General features: G+C 51.5%; 6 protein-coding genes across 6 annotated transcripts; 4 read left to right on the top strand and 2 right to left on the bottom strand.

Moving 5' to 3' along the window:
- Window positions 1-698: 698 nt before the first annotated feature.
- GUITHDRAFT_114950 (hypothetical protein) lies at window positions 699-1,478 on the top strand (the record flags this gene model as incomplete). The annotated part of the gene is made up of 1 exon (XM_005825765.1): window positions 699-1,478. One exon carries the CDS (start codon window positions 699-701, stop codon window positions 1,476-1,478), a length of 780 nt encoding a protein of 259 aa, XP_005825822.1.
- A 4,087-nt stretch (window positions 1,479-5,565) lies between these two features.
- Window positions 5,566-5,829, bottom strand: GUITHDRAFT_114949 (hypothetical protein; the record flags this gene model as incomplete). Its single annotated transcript, XM_005825764.1, has 1 exon — window positions 5,566-5,829. The coding sequence occupies one exon, from the start codon at window positions 5,827-5,829 to the stop codon at window positions 5,566-5,568; it is 264 nt and encodes an 87-aa protein (XP_005825821.1).
- Window positions 5,830-5,878: 49 nt separating this feature from the next.
- Window positions 5,879-6,472, top strand: GUITHDRAFT_114948 (hypothetical protein; the record flags this gene model as incomplete). Its single annotated transcript, XM_005825763.1, has 1 exon — window positions 5,879-6,472. The coding sequence occupies one exon, from the start codon at window positions 5,879-5,881 to the stop codon at window positions 6,470-6,472; it is 594 nt and encodes a 197-aa protein (XP_005825820.1).
- Window positions 6,473-6,558: 86 nt separating this feature from the next.
- GUITHDRAFT_114947 (hypothetical protein) lies at window positions 6,559-7,397 on the top strand (the record flags this gene model as incomplete). Its single annotated transcript, XM_005825762.1, has 2 exons — window positions 6,559-7,047; window positions 7,152-7,397. The coding sequence occupies 2 exons, from the start codon at window positions 6,559-6,561 to the stop codon at window positions 7,395-7,397; spliced, it is 735 nt and encodes a 244-aa protein (XP_005825819.1).
- A 1,349-nt stretch (window positions 7,398-8,746) lies between these two features.
- GUITHDRAFT_114946 (hypothetical protein) lies at window positions 8,747-10,543 on the bottom strand (the record flags this gene model as incomplete). The annotated part of the gene is made up of 6 exons (XM_005825761.1): window positions 8,747-8,818; window positions 9,031-9,094; window positions 9,145-9,227; window positions 9,543-9,598; window positions 9,643-9,746; window positions 9,804-10,543. The coding sequence occupies 6 exons, from the start codon at window positions 10,541-10,543 to the stop codon at window positions 8,747-8,749; spliced, it is 1,119 nt and encodes a 372-aa protein (XP_005825818.1).
- A 1,116-nt stretch (window positions 10,544-11,659) lies between these two features.
- Window positions 11,660-14,758, top strand: FAB1 (phosphatidylinositol 5-kinase; the record flags this gene model as incomplete). The annotated part of the gene is made up of 6 exons (XM_005825877.1): window positions 11,660-13,300; window positions 13,566-13,677; window positions 13,926-13,972; window positions 14,019-14,106; window positions 14,322-14,371; window positions 14,708-14,758. The coding sequence occupies 6 exons, from the start codon at window positions 11,660-11,662 to the stop codon at window positions 14,756-14,758; spliced, it is 1,989 nt and encodes a 662-aa protein (XP_005825934.1).
- Between the last annotated feature and the right edge of the window lie 311 nt (window positions 14,759-15,069).

The raw sequence follows: 15,069 nt of genomic DNA, 5'->3' as shown, positions 1-15,069 counted from the left end.
TCAGAGGTAGGTAGTCTCCGCATAATATAACGGGTGTATCGAAGTTTTTCACACACCACCACTTAGCAATCAGGTACCGGTGGCTTGCGGCAGCTCTCTATGAAAAGATGATACAGGGGTGGTACTCGCAGCCAGAGGGGGTAGTGCTTTCCCTGTCAGAGGTAGGTAGTCTCCGCATAATATAACGGGTGTATCGAAGTTTTTCACACACCACCACTAGCATCAGGTACCGGTGCTTGCGGCAGCTCTCTATGAAAAGATGATACAGGGGTGGTACTCGCAGCCTAGAGGGGGTAATGCTTTCCCTCTCAGAGGTAGGTAGTCTCCGCATAATATAACGGTTGTATCGAAGTTTTTCACACACCACCACTAGCATCAGGTACCGGTGCTTGCGGCAGCTCTCTATGAAAAGATGATACAGGGGTGGTACTCGTAGCCTAGAGGGGGTAGTGCTTTCCCTCTCAGAGGTAGGTAGTCTCCGCATAATATAACGGGTATATAGGGGTGGCTACAGTAGGCTATATAAACTCAACTCAAAGAGGCTTCTGGCAGAACATTCGAATATGTTGAAAATGTTGGGGAGAGGAATGAGTTTCAGCATGCAGAAAAGAAGAGGAAGACTAGGAGGAGATAAGCAGCTGGTCTACAGTGTTGGTTGGGACAGGTCACGGCAGATCACGCTGTCAAGACCCCTCAGCATGTCCCCAACAGGATCAGCAAGCTGGTGGCCGTGGCAGTCAAGCATAATTGCCCACAAGGATGAAGTCATTGCCCTCAAGGATAAACTCATTGCAGAAAAGGAAACGCAGCTGAAAGATCTCAAGACTCGCGAGGAAACACAGCTGAAAGATCTCAAGACTCGCGAGGATAAACTCATTGCAGAAAAGGATAAACTCATTGCAGAAAAGGATAAATTCATTGAAGAAAAGGATATACGCATTGCAGAAAAGGAAACACAGCTGAAAGATCTCAAGAGCCAATTGCTGCAACAGGAGATGCAAAGTCTCCAAGAATTATCGCGGGTCAAGGTCATAGCCAACAACCGAGCTCTGATTGAGAACGCCATGCAACAGTACAAGAGCGACTTGTCTCTCACGAAAGGTTTGGAGATGTTTGTGAACGAGCATTTGTTGACTGTAGGCCGTGACAAAACGACATTGAGTATGTATGGCAGAGAAGTCTGTAATAAGCTGCGAAACTTTGGCTTCGCAGCGAAGGAAGACTTTGTTCAGAAAGAACTTAAAAACCTCATACACGAGATCTCAAAACCTTTACACAGACCGCACGTATCGGGTAAGATTTACACAGGGTATGTGGTTGGAGGGGAACCGCCGCTTGCAGAAGCGCTTGCGATCGTGATCTCAAAACTTCAAGAATGCAAGTTCGTGAAAAACCTGGATGTCCTGCTGGTCGATGGGGAAGGGAAATGCAAGTGCGTGCTGAGTAATGGAGACATCGTTGAATACGGTGAAGCGTAGTCTACGATCTACATGTCGTTATCAACGTGATGTATTGCTTTCTGCCAGTGAATGAGCCGGTTCCTCCCCTTTGAGAAGCCGACGCAGCCTCTTCGGGATTTTTTTGCATATAAACGAAAACAAAGAAGCGTATCCTTGATAGCAACGAGTTCCCTGTCCGTCGTGTCATGATTGCGCTCGGTAGCAGTCAACAGCCTGCTGTAGTATCCAACGTCGCGAGGGCCGTCTGGTCGCGCGAATGAGGAATCACTGGCTAAAATATAGGCTGAAATGATTCATTTCAGAGAGTACGCAGACAGGATTGCAGCAGGTCAGAATAACATGCAAGTAGTCAACGAGAATACATCAATGCACAGCAGCAGCTCGTGTGCCAGCTGCTCGTTGGTTATCCGGCCGGGCAGCGAAGACAGCCCGGACGCATTCGTCGAGGACGGTAGCTCTGCGAGCCTCGATCTGCTCTCCTGGGCGTCAGGGCTGATGTGTGACTCCGCGCGGTAGAGGGCGATTGATGCGCTCGGTGAGCTTGTACTCGTCCGGGACTTTCCAGTCCTTGAAGCGAGCAAGGTAGACGTTGAGCTGCTTAAGGAAGGGCCTCCACGAGCAATACCCCCCCGCCTCAGCATCATCATTGGCATCATGGCATCGTGCCTCCATGCAGCACTGAGTGCGTTCGGGGCGCTATGGCGGGGAATTTAGGGGGGGCTGCATGCCATGGCAGCCGGAATGTCACGAGAAAATTCAAATCAATTTTTTGGCGGGCAAAGCTATGTTGTGCCCCACCGAGGCTTCCAGCGGCGAAGAACTGAAAACATGCTCATCATGCCATAGACGAAGAGAGATGATCGGACCGTACCAGCATTCGAAAGTGCCATGGCCCTGCCAGTGTGTCTACTATGTCACAGTGTGCACATCTTGTGTTGGGCCAAGTTGCTAGGTTCAAAAACCACAAGACTCGCAATGATCTTGAGCAGCTGTTCTTGCTCTCTAAACCGCTAAAAGGTGGCACACTACCACTCGTAGCCTAGAGGGGGTAGTAGGTAGTCTCCGCATAATATAACGGGTGTATCGAAGTTTTTCACACACTACCACTAGCATCAGGTACCGGTGCTTGCGGCACTGCTTGCGGCAGCTCTCTATGAAAAGATGATACAGGGGTGGTACTCGCAGCCTAGAGGGGGTAGTGCTTTCCCTCTCAGAGGTAGGTAGTCTCCGCATAATATAACGGGTGTATCGAAGTTTTTCACACACCACCACTAGCATCAGGTACCGGTGCTTGCGGCAGCTCTCTATGAAAAGATAATACAGGGGTGGTACTCGCAGCCTAGAGGGGGTAGTGCTTTCCCTCTCAGAGGTAGGTAGTCTCCGCATAATATAACGGTCGTATCGTTTTTCACACACCACCACTAGCATCAGGTACCGGTGCTTGCGGCAGCTCTCTATGAAAACGTGATACAGGGGTGGTACTCGTAGCCTAGAGGGGGTAGTGCTTTCCCTCTCAGAGGTAGGTAGTCTCCGCATAATATAACGGGTGTATCGAAGTTTTTCACACACTACCACTAGCATCAGGTACCGGTGCTTGCGGCAGCTCTCTATGAAAAGATGATACAGGGGTGGTACTCGCAGCCTAGAGGGGGTAGTGCTTTCCCTCTCAGAGGTAGGTTGTCTCCGCATAATATAACGGTTGTATCGAAGTTTTTCACACACCACCACTAGCATCAGGTACCGGTGCTTGCGGCAGCTCTCTATGAAAAGATAATACAGGGGTGGTACTCGCAGCCTAGAGGGGGTAGTGCTTTCCCTCTCAGAGGTAGGTAGTCTCCGCATAATATAACGGTCGTATCGAAGTTTTTCACACACCACCACTAGCATCAGGTACCGGTTACGGCAGATCTCTATGAAAAGATGATACAGGGGTGGTACTCGTAGCCTAGAGGGGGTAGTGCTTTCCCTCTCAGAGGTAGGTAGATGATGAAGGCAATCGAGGGGAGAATACATTCTGTAGGATTTCGCCCAGGAAAAACCAAGGAAAAGTTGCTTTTTGTCAGTTCTCGATCTCCCAGTACCGGTTATGACTAATGACCCGGTGGTTTCCCCTGAATAAGGGGGTGGTGGTACATGGATTGTTCGAGAGGGGTCGTTGAATTAGTTTTTAATACAGCGTGTTTTTGTTCAAATATCTCATAGCTATTTTTGTAGGAGTCAGTTAGACATTTGTATCATTTTCGTTTTATTTATTTTTATATATATAAACACATACATGATGTTTACATATTGTTACCAGGAACTTCCAATCCCGTACAGAATGTCACAACATACCGGTACTGCTTACCCCAAAATCTATGTGGGGTGGGTGGAAATCGTCCCACCGCATCCAAAGACTTTTACTCAAAGTTTTAAGTCAAAGAGGATTTATGTTTGGAATGGCATCATTCTACAACAGAGCATGAGATTGTGATGATTGAGCAGAGTCTCTCGAGATCCCAAGCATTCTCTTTCTACAAGCAACACTGCATGGCAAGCAAGGATGCGAATTTCACCGTCAATGGGGCTTTGGCATGTTACATGCCGGGAGCAACACAACACAAGGCGTTGTCGTCATGTGTTTGTCTAGGATAAATCGTATCCTCCTCATGTTTGGAAAGTTTTGAATAGCCTTGAAGATTTTCCTGCAGATGAGCCGCCCAGTCATATTTACCTTCTCAACCCCTATGAAGCACATTCTGAGGTTTACACAGGATTTCTGTCAGAACCTGCAACAGTTAACATGGACACATGCAAACGTATGAAGAAGCATGGACACATGTAAATGTATGAAGAGGATGTTGCTTCTTCGAAGATGGTATGGAAAGACTCGTGACAATGAAGAAAGTTTGGGCCAGGAAAAATTTGAGGAAATTTCCCAAATGCGTTTAAGCTTTCCTCATAGCTGCATTGTACCATCAATCAGATGTAGGTAGCCTCATTTTAAATGTTCTAGGCAGGTGCGAAGCGGATGTTCTCCTATAAAATTTATGGTCTACGATACTGATTCATGCAACACTTGTGATTTTCTGATCGTAATAATCAGATTGTCAGAGTGTGTTTCCATATGTTAGATAACCTCCTCCACTCAATATGGTAGATTGAATTTGAGCTTAATGATAGTTTACTAAACCAAAGTTGAGGGTCCTCTCAAATAAAGCTTGGTTTAACATCTCTGCATCTGAGCAGCAAGTGTGCTGCTTTTCGCTGCAAGTCAGATGTCAAGCTTTGCATCAACAATAATTTTCTGCGACAGAGCAAGTATTCATTTGAATCCAGGAATATATATGTCAAAATCAAGCCTGCATGCTTTTCTTGCTGGAATTCTATCTGAAAGTCTCTTGAGAAGCTAGTCATCTCTGCAGAGTATCTGTGAACTCTCCAGCGCGCAGTGTTGTAACAAGGGAAGTGAAACACGGAGATTATCCGTTTGAATGCTCTCACAACGATCATTGGGCTGCATGCCTTCCAGATATCTGCGATACCTTCTGTGTCATTGTCTCTCTCAACAGCTTCTCATCCAATGGTCCGCATCAGCAAAGGACAAGGAGGCAGCAAAATAAAATATTTTGGAGGAAAACTCTCATTGAAAAACTCAAAGCACATGTGTAAGCTTCCGAATCACACATCCGTCGCAAGCCTTCAAGCACACATGCATGTTGGGCTTCTGATTCACCTGTGTCATTGTCTCTCTCAACTGCTTCTCATCCAATGGTCCACATCAGCAGATGGTTTGCATCTATGCCAGCATCAAGGGGTAAAGGACAAGGTGGCAGCAAAATAAAATATTTTTCATTTTGTACTGTTATTTATCGACATATAAAAATTATTCTAGTGAACATTTCAAATCAATTTCGTAAGGTCTCAAATTACCTGGTACAAATAACTGAAATCCCTAAACCACCCCTCGATTCCCAGGGACTACCCTACAAGATACCGTATATGCCTACCTGCCCAAAATCCTACAGAATGATACTGGAGAGGTCCGAGGCATAGGAGGCGATGAAGATCACTTTCCAATGCCATACACGGATCTCATAGTCTTCCACAGCTCGTCCATCTCAGACTAGATGTACAGCTTCTGCTTCTTCGAGGGTCTCCTGAAGTTATAAAGAGTCTTGGGCTCGGGCGCAGTCGACTTCATGCTCTTCACCTCGCTTGTCAGGGAGATGTTGGATGACGCGTCCTCGTCCCTTAGGCCCTCTGTCTCTGGATCCACATAGATAACGTTGCTGTTGTTGTTCTCAAAGTAGTTCTCTCTCCCATAAGCCTTTGGCTCCTTCTCGTAGTCCGCGGTGATGTCCTTTGTGATGCTCTCGGCCTTCATCATCCTCGGCTCGGTGCTTCCGATATGCAGGAACATGTTCTACAGCGTCACCATGACCGAGTGCCTAAGGCTCCAGGTCCTACCCGACGTCGATTACATTGAGGATGACTACGATGAGGATCAAAACGACTACTCAACCAACGAAGGATATCACGCGTTCGACACACAGGCCAACCTGGGGGTCAACAACAAAGTCATAGAGCTCCTCACAAACCCCCAGCTCTGTAGGGAGAAGATGCTTAAGATCCTGAAGACGCTGAAGAAGGAGAGCTTGAAGAATTTCGCTGGCTTGTCCTGTATGCCTCTCAATGATGTCGTAGTGGACGAATACGGAGACGTCAACTGGGACCAGAACCACAAGTATGTAGATAGCATGCCCTGGAAGCCCGAGCCTCCGACCAGCATAGGCCTCTACCATGCCTTTGATAGGAACTTTGTGAATGACGTGCTCGAGCACAAGCTCTTCATTGTGGTTGACGGTGGTTTGCCCAACGCGGTAGACGAGTTCTACAACCTTATGCTCGATGCCGCCAAGGAGACGACCACAAAGGATATCTGCGAGTCAGAGGAGGTCAACTGGCTCAGGAAGGCAAGCCAGAGGGCAAGGCTCAAGATCATCAAGATGGTGGCAATGAGTTCGGCCTAGATATCCCTACAGAGATAGACATCTACGAGCACTCGACGGAGCCCTGCGAGATTGCGCAGCCCACCTCCGAAACACTACACTGCGACATGATCAAGCTCAACGCCGAGAGCGTGGCGGTCTACAACTTCGCATGCAACACCACACTCCAGGAGAACGGGATCCTATGCCCCATGCACCCCTGCGAGGGGATGTGGCTCTTCAAGGGGCCGAGGATGAACCACAACAGCTACCACACCTACGGCTCCACCTTTGGCACGGACTACGTCTGCGGCACATTCCCAACGATCTCCTTCCAGATCATGAAGATCAACGACGGCATCAAGGGATACTACGACTACAAGTCAAGGATCAAGGACGAGTCGCTAGATCGAAGGACCATCAGTATGAACCTTCGGAAGAGCAACATTGTCATCTTGGAAGACGGGGAGTTCATGTCAAAGATGAAGGATCTCCACCAAGTAAAGAACAGCAAGCTACAGCTCGACTACTTTTGCTTCGACGAGGGCTTCATGAAGAACCTCGAGAAAATGCAATGGAATCGCGATAACGGGCACATTGAGCTCATGCCCATAGTGGTCGGCCTTGGCTAGATATCTTTTTAGGATTCTTCGGCCGTGCCCATCTCAACGACAAACAATACACATCGAGCATGAACAGTTTCGTGAATGTCATACTTCAGTATGTTGAAGACATTGAAAAGATGAGGAGCGACCAGTCCATGGACAAGGGCGCGTACCTCGATAGCATGCGTGGATGGACCTGTTCGCTGATCCAACGCTTCATAAGCGAGCCCTACTGCACAAGCTTCACCCTCCCCCTCCCAAGCGACCTGGTGTCAGACGAGGAGATCGCAAAGGCAACCGAGAGTGATCTGCAAAAGTTTATGGAGACAGCCAGTAGGCAAGTAGTCATTGAGGAAGACTAGAGATATTTAGTTTATTTTTACTGTACTTTGTCAAAAATGAACAATATATTACGGGACAAAAACACTAAAGATGAAACAATAATGATCTGCTGGGGCTGTGCACGTAGCTGCTATCTATATATGGGATATCAACTATACCCTGAATTCTGCTCTGAAAGATGTCATAAAGATAACATGGAATAACATACAGGAGTTGAGGACAGGGAAGAGAGGAAGGAGGGTAAGGATGTCACATTCGAACCGCCGGGGGGCCTCGCCGCCTCCTCCGTTGCATGTTGTGGGGGATTTGCACAACCGGGAGCTCAGGAGGAGCAGGAGGAGCAGGAGGAGGCGATGGGGTTCAACGACGGGGAGGTGACGTACAAGTCGCATCAGGATGGAGACATGTTCCTGTTCTAGGGGAGGATCGTCGGGAGACAAGCGAGGCCAGGGCGAGGCCTTGAGACGAGCCCTCGCCTCCTCGAGCCTTCTTCTGGATGTACACAAGCGCGCGAGAGCCTTTGATTGATTCTTTTGATTCATCCTTGAAATATGATAATGGAACTATCATCGAAGTTTTTGATGAACCTTTGAAATATGATAATGAAATTATCATTGAAGTTTTTGATGAACACTTCAAATGAAGCAGAAGCATCGCTGATTATCTTGATTAAAATTTGAAGTACAATATGAATTCGTCAACGATTGTTTTGATGAACATTCGATATCTTAATGAAACTATCATCGAAGTTGGAAGCAAACGCATCGCTGATTATTTTGATTAAAATTTGAAGTACAATTATGAAATTGTCAACGATTGTTTTGATGAATACTTCAAACAAAGTAAAACTATCATCGACAGTTTTGATGAATATTTAAACACAGTGTCACACTGACACTGAGGAGAGGAGACAGGAGATTTCTGCCATGTTGGCGGTAGACCCTGGTATGAAGTACTAGGGATGTAGAGGACGAGAGAACAAGTGACATACAACAGCCCAAGTGACAGAAAAGACTTGAATCGATGACGTCAACAGTGATTCTAGCCTTGCTCTAAACATCATTGCAGTTGTCGCATGTTGGAAGAATGCTTCTCCTCTTTTCTACGTTTCTACTTGTTCAAAGAATGTTTCTCCTCTCTTTCAGTTTCTACTTGTTCACAGGAAATTTCTCGGTCCTTATGGTGGCACGACAGGTCTTTGTACGGCGTCAGCGCAAGGCTTCACTATCTCCAGGTTTCAACACTCGCTAGTCGAGTGGGTATAAAGAATGTTGAACGAGCATCCACGGCAGGAGCAGGAGCAGAAGGAGCAAGAGCAATATCAGCAGGAGCAGCAGGATGAGGCAGGAGCAGGAGCAGGAGCAGCTTGCTACCGTCTCGTCGGCTGAGGCATCCCTAAGGCCATTCTATGATGAAAGATCGCACAGAAGAACTCCAGAGTCTACAAGTTCAAAGCCCAGTCAGTCAAAGGAGGATCAGAGTAAGAGGATGACCAGAAGAAGCAGAGAGGGGGGGGGAGGGGGGAGGAGGCGGAGGAGGAGGCTGGAGCAAGAGGAGCAGCAGCAGTGCAGGAGGAGGAGGAGGTGGTGGTGGAAGACATGAAGGAGTACAGTACGGAGCTGGGACAGCAGGAGCAGCACATAAGGCACTTACGGATCGATCTCCCCACTGCGGCTTAGAAGGATGTAGAGACTCGTGCCAGGCTACGTGCCCTCCTCTGCATGCACAAGTGAGGGGCGGCAGGGGTGTGGGTATGCAAGAGCGTACCTCTTGGTCAGCGCGAGGACGAGGTTGGGGTTCCTGAGGATGAGCTGCTTGTCCATTGAGGCAACGTCGATGATGCTGTCGTCCTGTAGCGAGAAGCGTTAAGAGGTATGGCGAAGAAGACGTCGGGGGATCGACCTCAGCCAGCAGGAGCAGGAGGGGAGTGTGGACTTTCTGAGAGTACAGGGGCAAGAGCAGGCGTTAGAAACGTCGGTCACGGAGCAACCGACGAGAAGAGAGATCGTATGGGGGGAATTGGGGGGGAGGGAGGGAAGGTCGAGGAGGGAGGGAGGGAGAAGGACGAGGGGAGGTCGAGGAGGGAGGGAGGGGGAAGGACGAGGGGGAAGAAGGGGAGAAGGATCAGGGGGAAGGGGGAGGAGGAGTGGAGAAGAGGGGCTCACCTGGAGAAACTGTAGGCTGCTTCCTTTGCGATAGTAGTCGAAGACAGACTCGAAACCTGCTGTGAGGTCAGCAGGCGCTCGGAGGAGCGTGAGGGAGGACCAAACATCCGCCGTGTGAAGCACTCGTCGAAGTCTTGCACAGTCTGCACTTGAGAGATGGCGTCCCAGTTGATCTCATACGGATACTTGTACTTCTTAAGATACCTGGTGAACCCACTGCAAGCTCAGGGCCGGCGACCGCGAAACAGGCGCCCACGTCACCTGATCAGCGGCTTGAACTTGTCGACCAACCCCATGGCGAGAACAAAATCGTACACATACCCGAGGCCTTTCCTCAACATCTTGTTTGCACTCATCAAGTGGAGAGGGTTCGAGACGGCAGACGCAGCGACGAGCGGGCAGCGGCTGCCCTCCTCCCCCAGGTACTTCACTAGCACGTTAGCTCCCAACGAGAACCCGGCGGCGAAGAGAGGAGCATTGGGGTACTTGTTGTGCAGGTAGTTGATGACGTGCCTGAAGTCCTCCGTCCATGCAGCGGAGTAGGTTATACCTGCTGTCACAGGCGTGCTCCCGCAGCATCTGAAGTTGTACGCTACCACTCTGAACTGACATTGCTCTGCCGCCAAGTTGGCCATGGACCTGACGTACGACTCGTCGCTACCCCCTGAGAGCCCGTGCAGGAGGACCAGGATGGCCTGCGAGTCTGCCAGCTCAGGGCCCAGCGAACCCATGCTCCCGTTCTCCGTCCTCAAGACCCAGTCCAGGGAAATCGTTCCTCCGTCTTCCATCGTCAGGACTTCACGGTCGTAGAGGATGCGAGGCCCAGACCGAGCAAGGACGGTCAGGGTCATCAGATCCCCCCAGAAGAGGAGGGGGTCGTGTCGGAAACCCATCTGAAGTGAAGGACAGTCTTTGAGCACTGCATCGAAGCAGAATGATGACCACGGGTAGTCGACCTTGGAGTACACTAGCTCGATCTGCGGCTTCGATGCCATGAACATCACCTTGACTGTGCATGCAAGGGTAACGAGCAGCAGGAAAATCCAGCACAAGCACCAGCAAGAGCACTCGGGAGGTACCAAGGAGCCCAACATCGCTGTCCTCCTCCCGCTCGTGTCCCTCTGCTATCAGCTTGCCCTATTCCTCTTCTCTATTCCCCTTTCTTGAAACTCTGCTGTGCTGTGCTGTGCTGTGCTGTGCTGTGCTGTGCTGTGCTGTGCTGTGCTGTGCTGTGCTGTGCTGTGCTGTGCTGTGCTGTGCTGTGCTGTGCTGTGCTGTGCTGTGCTGTGCTGTGCTGTGCTGTGCTGTGCTGTGCTCGCTTTGCAAGCTCGCGTTCGCCGGGATCCCACGTCGTACAACGCTCTCTCCTTTTATAACAAGAATGATCGCATTTTATTAGTGTCTTTTATTAGTCCCTAACATCAAGCTGAGGGGAGCTTGAAACTTGGATGATAATTACCCGTATACTAATATTTAGGGCTTCATTTCCCCAGATGAGCAAAATACCAGAGGAATTGAGAATGTCGGGAGAGCTGCGCGAAAGCGACGTAGAGGGCGCAGAAAATGAGGGAGGAGGGGAGGGGAGGGGAGGGGAGGGGAGGGAGCAGGAGGGGACGGGCCGGACGGGACAGGACAGGACAGGACAGGACAGGACAGGACAGGACAGGACAGGACAGGACAGGACAGGACAGGACAGGGCAGGGCAGGGCAGGACATCAAGGGACAAGTGAGAACTGGAGAGGAGGACGAGGTTGAAGGATACGAGGAAGGGAGGACGGAGGACGAAGACGAGCAGAAGGAGGATGAGAAAATGGCAGTAGAAGAGCAACACGGGAAATGTTCTCCTGCCTGCAGACGTTGCAGTGATTGTGAAGGAATGCGGTGAGATGGCGTGAGGAGAACACGCAGACAGAGACTGTAGCGCTTATCGGGGTAGATGGGAGATTGGAAGATGTTTCAGAGCAGGCCACAGGGGAGGTCGAAGAGGAGTTCTCCCTGCGACAGTCAAGGAAGATCTAACGATGATCTCCTCAGGGCTGAGCCTTGCACCAGCAGGCTTGCTTGATCCCCCTCCAAGGCGAAATGTGTTGCCTTGGCCTTGACAACTCGCAGACAGCATGAGCTACAGACACTCAGGTTGGCTGAGTGTAAGAGAGGAGAACATCTGGAAGAAACGATGGTGCGTACTGGACACCAACACCCCTCGCACCTTCTCCTGCTATGTCCAGGAAGGGAACGACCCGGTCCCGCTCTGCATCATTCCCATTCGCAACATTCTATCCGTGAAGCAGGAGCAGGAGCAGGTGGTCTTGTACCATCTCCAGGGCAGCGCCGTGTACTTGAGAGGAGACAGCATCGACGTCACCCAGCACTGGCTGAGGATTCTTGAAGAGTGTATGGGGAAGGAGCAGGGTGGCTCGAGGTGGCTCAAGGCTTCACACAAGTCGCAGGAGCAGGAAGGGACAGGAGGAGGAGTCCGGGTAGAGCAGCAGGAGCAGCTGGCTGGCCAGGCTCGCGGTTCTGATGTGGGTCTTGAGCCGAGGAACAGCAGCATCTTTGCTCGCCTCGTTCAACCTCTGCGGTTCCAATCCTCCTCCTCCTCCTCCTCCTCCTCTTCCTCCAAGTCCTCGGGAGCTGTTTGGATGAACAACAGTGCCGTCTCGCATTGCTTCGAATGCAACTCCCAGTTCTCGTTGTTCAACAGGAAGCATCACTGCAGGAGCTGCGGGAGGATCTTCTGTGGCAAGTGCAGCTCCCACCGGGCCCTGGTGGAGGGAAACGAGCAGCGAGTATGCGAGCACTGCTTTTCTATGTCGACCAATAGCATGCGGGCTGCTAGCTCTTCCCTCCACGACAGCAGCATTCCCTCTGCTGAGGGTCAGAACGCGGAGGAGGCGAACGTGGTGAGCTCGACTGGTCGGCCCTCGGTGGACGTAGCCCGGACCTCGTCTGCGGAGAGGGACCGGTCTCTGCTGCGGACGTCGCAAGATCCGTCGAGCAGGTCAGTTGGGGAGCGATCGCCAGGAAAGACGGGACTGTGGGCGATCTCACCTCGCAGTGCGAACCTTCCTGGGTGGGACTGGATGCTGGGAGGGAAAGACGAGGGAAGGGAGAGCCCTGAGGGAGTCGCCGACGTGTTGCAGAGGGAGGAGGAGGAGGAGGAGGAGGAGGGAGCGACGTATGACGATCGAGAAGGCCGGCATCGCATGGAAAGGGGCAAGGGGGAGGACGAGGAGGACGAGGAGGGGGAGAGTGGGTCAAAGACTGTCCCGGCTGCCTTGCCAGGGCGGAGTGTGATGGAGTCGGAGAAAGAAGTGGAGTCTGGGAGGGAGCAGGACAACGTAGGGAGGATGCGTGAGCTTCAGAAACTTTTCTCGGCAGCGGACGACCATCTCACTGCGCTGATCGCGTACCTCGTCGCTTCTGAGAACCTCCGCAAGGAGTGGAGGCAGGTGATCAAGTACCTGGTGCTCGACACGATATCGCAGCTGTGCATGCAGAGGAGGAGGAGGGCGCAGCTGGCGGCCGACTCGTTCATGCAGAGCTCGTCTGAGGGCTCGTCGATGGAGCAGAGCGTCAGGAAGTCGTCCTCGTTCTCCATGGAGGAGTTTCAGAATCTGTTTGGGTCGGAGGAGGAGGAGGAAGAGGAGGAGATGATGGGGATACTGGAGTTCATGAGCAGCTTCAAGGTGAAGAAGGTGGAGGGAGGCAAACCAGAGGACAGCTTGACGTACTCGGGAATCATATTCTCGAATCAGGTCAGAGCTAAGATGGACTGTTGAGATGATGGTGGTGGTGATGATGATGGTGATGGAGTTGATGATGGATGAACATGATCGTGACGATGGTGGTGGTGGTGGTGGTGATGATGATCATAATAATGATGAAGAGGAGGATGGAGATGATGATGGAGATGATAATAATGTTGATGATGATGCGACATAGAGTATGACAACGGTGTCTAAACTATTCTCGTTGTGATTTTCCCAAAATGATTTTTATGGCCTGAACAACTTTATCAAGATCTCTCACAAGAGGATGCCCGACTGTGTTCCCCCGCTAGGGGAGGGAGGAGGAGTTCGGCTCCTCCTCCTCGGTTGCTCCGTGGAGTACGCTCGAGGATTTCGTTACGTCTGTGAGAAAGTTTCCTCCTCCTTCGCATTCTGCCCCCTCCACCCCTCTGATTCCTCTCTTCACACTCTCCTTATACTGCCTGCTTCTCTCCTCCACCTCCCCTTCGTCCTCCGTTCCCCTCTCCCCACTACTACCTTTCCACTGTTCTTCCTTTTGGCTTCACCACTGCCTCTTCGTCCTCTCCTCCTCTCCTCATCTCCTCCTCGCCTCCTCGCCTCCTCTCCTCCTCTCACCTTCTCTCCTCCACAGCCCTAGCCCACCTTCCGCGCCAAGAGAAAGAATACTCTCGGATAGCCGTGAGTCTCTCCTCCTCCTCCCTTCCTCCTGCTGACGTCAAGACAGTCTACTCGTATCCTGCAGCAGCGCCCGGACGTCGTTCTCCTCCAGGGCTTCATGACCAAAGACGTCGTCGAGCAGCTTAGGCTCGCAGGTGCAGAGGCTGACAAGGAGGATGCAGAGAGGAGGAGGGGGGGGGTGGAGCAGCAGCAGCAGCAGCAGCACCACCACCACCACCACCACCACCACCACCAGCAGCAGCAGAAGGCAGGCAGGCAGGCAGGCAGGCAGGAAGAGCGAAGGGGGGGGGGGCGGCTGAAGGAGTGGCTGGACTGTCTCGGATATCGAGGTGACGCCATCATGTTGCAGGAGTTACTGTCGTGCAGAACGTGAAACGATCCATCCTCGAGAAGATTTCTGTACGTAAATGTGACCCCTCCTCCTCATCCTCCTCCTCCTCCTTCTCCATCTTCTCCTTCTCCTCTTCCTCCTTTCTCCTCCTCCTTCTCCTTCTTCTCTTCGTCCTTGTCCTTCTCCTTTGTGTCCTCCTCCTCTCCTCCTCCTCCTCCTCCTCCTCCTCCTCCTTATTCTCCGAGGCTTCGGTTCCTCAACTCGTCATCATCATCTCGCCTAAATCAACCCAGCCCGATTACACATGCTTCTCCTACTCGTACTTGTACTTCCCTTCTCGACTCTAACTTCTCCTTTTCCTCCAGAAAGCAAGCACCTGCCCTATTGCAGACACAATCGAGCAGGTGAGAATGAAGGGAGCAGGGTTGAGCAGAACATCCAGGAAAAGGTGTTGAGGCGGGCGAGGGGCAGAGGGAGAGGGAGGAAGGAGGCGAATGGGCAGCAGGACGGGAGGGGAGAGGAGAGGAGACGAGGGGGGAGAGGGAGAAAGAGAAAGAGAGGGGGAGAGAAGGATTAAAGAGGGAGAGGAGGGGGGGGATGGGGAGAGGAGGAGGGGGGGAGAGGGAGAAGGGGGAGAGGGGGAGGGGAGGGGAGGAGCGGAGCGGAGCGGAAGGGAGCGGGGAGTTTCTGACTTCGTGAGCAGCTTGGAGGAGCAGGAGGGCAGAGTGTTCACCTGCCGCGCGGGCTCTTCTTCATGCTCCCTATC

Source organism: Guillardia theta (genome assembly GCF_000315625.1).
Source record: "Guillardia theta CCMP2712 unplaced genomic scaffold GUITHscaffold_80, whole genome shotgun sequence".
NCBI classification, from domain to species: Eukaryota; class Cryptophyceae; order Pyrenomonadales; family Geminigeraceae; genus Guillardia; species Guillardia theta.
This window is presented reverse-complemented; position numbering and strand designations above follow the sequence as displayed.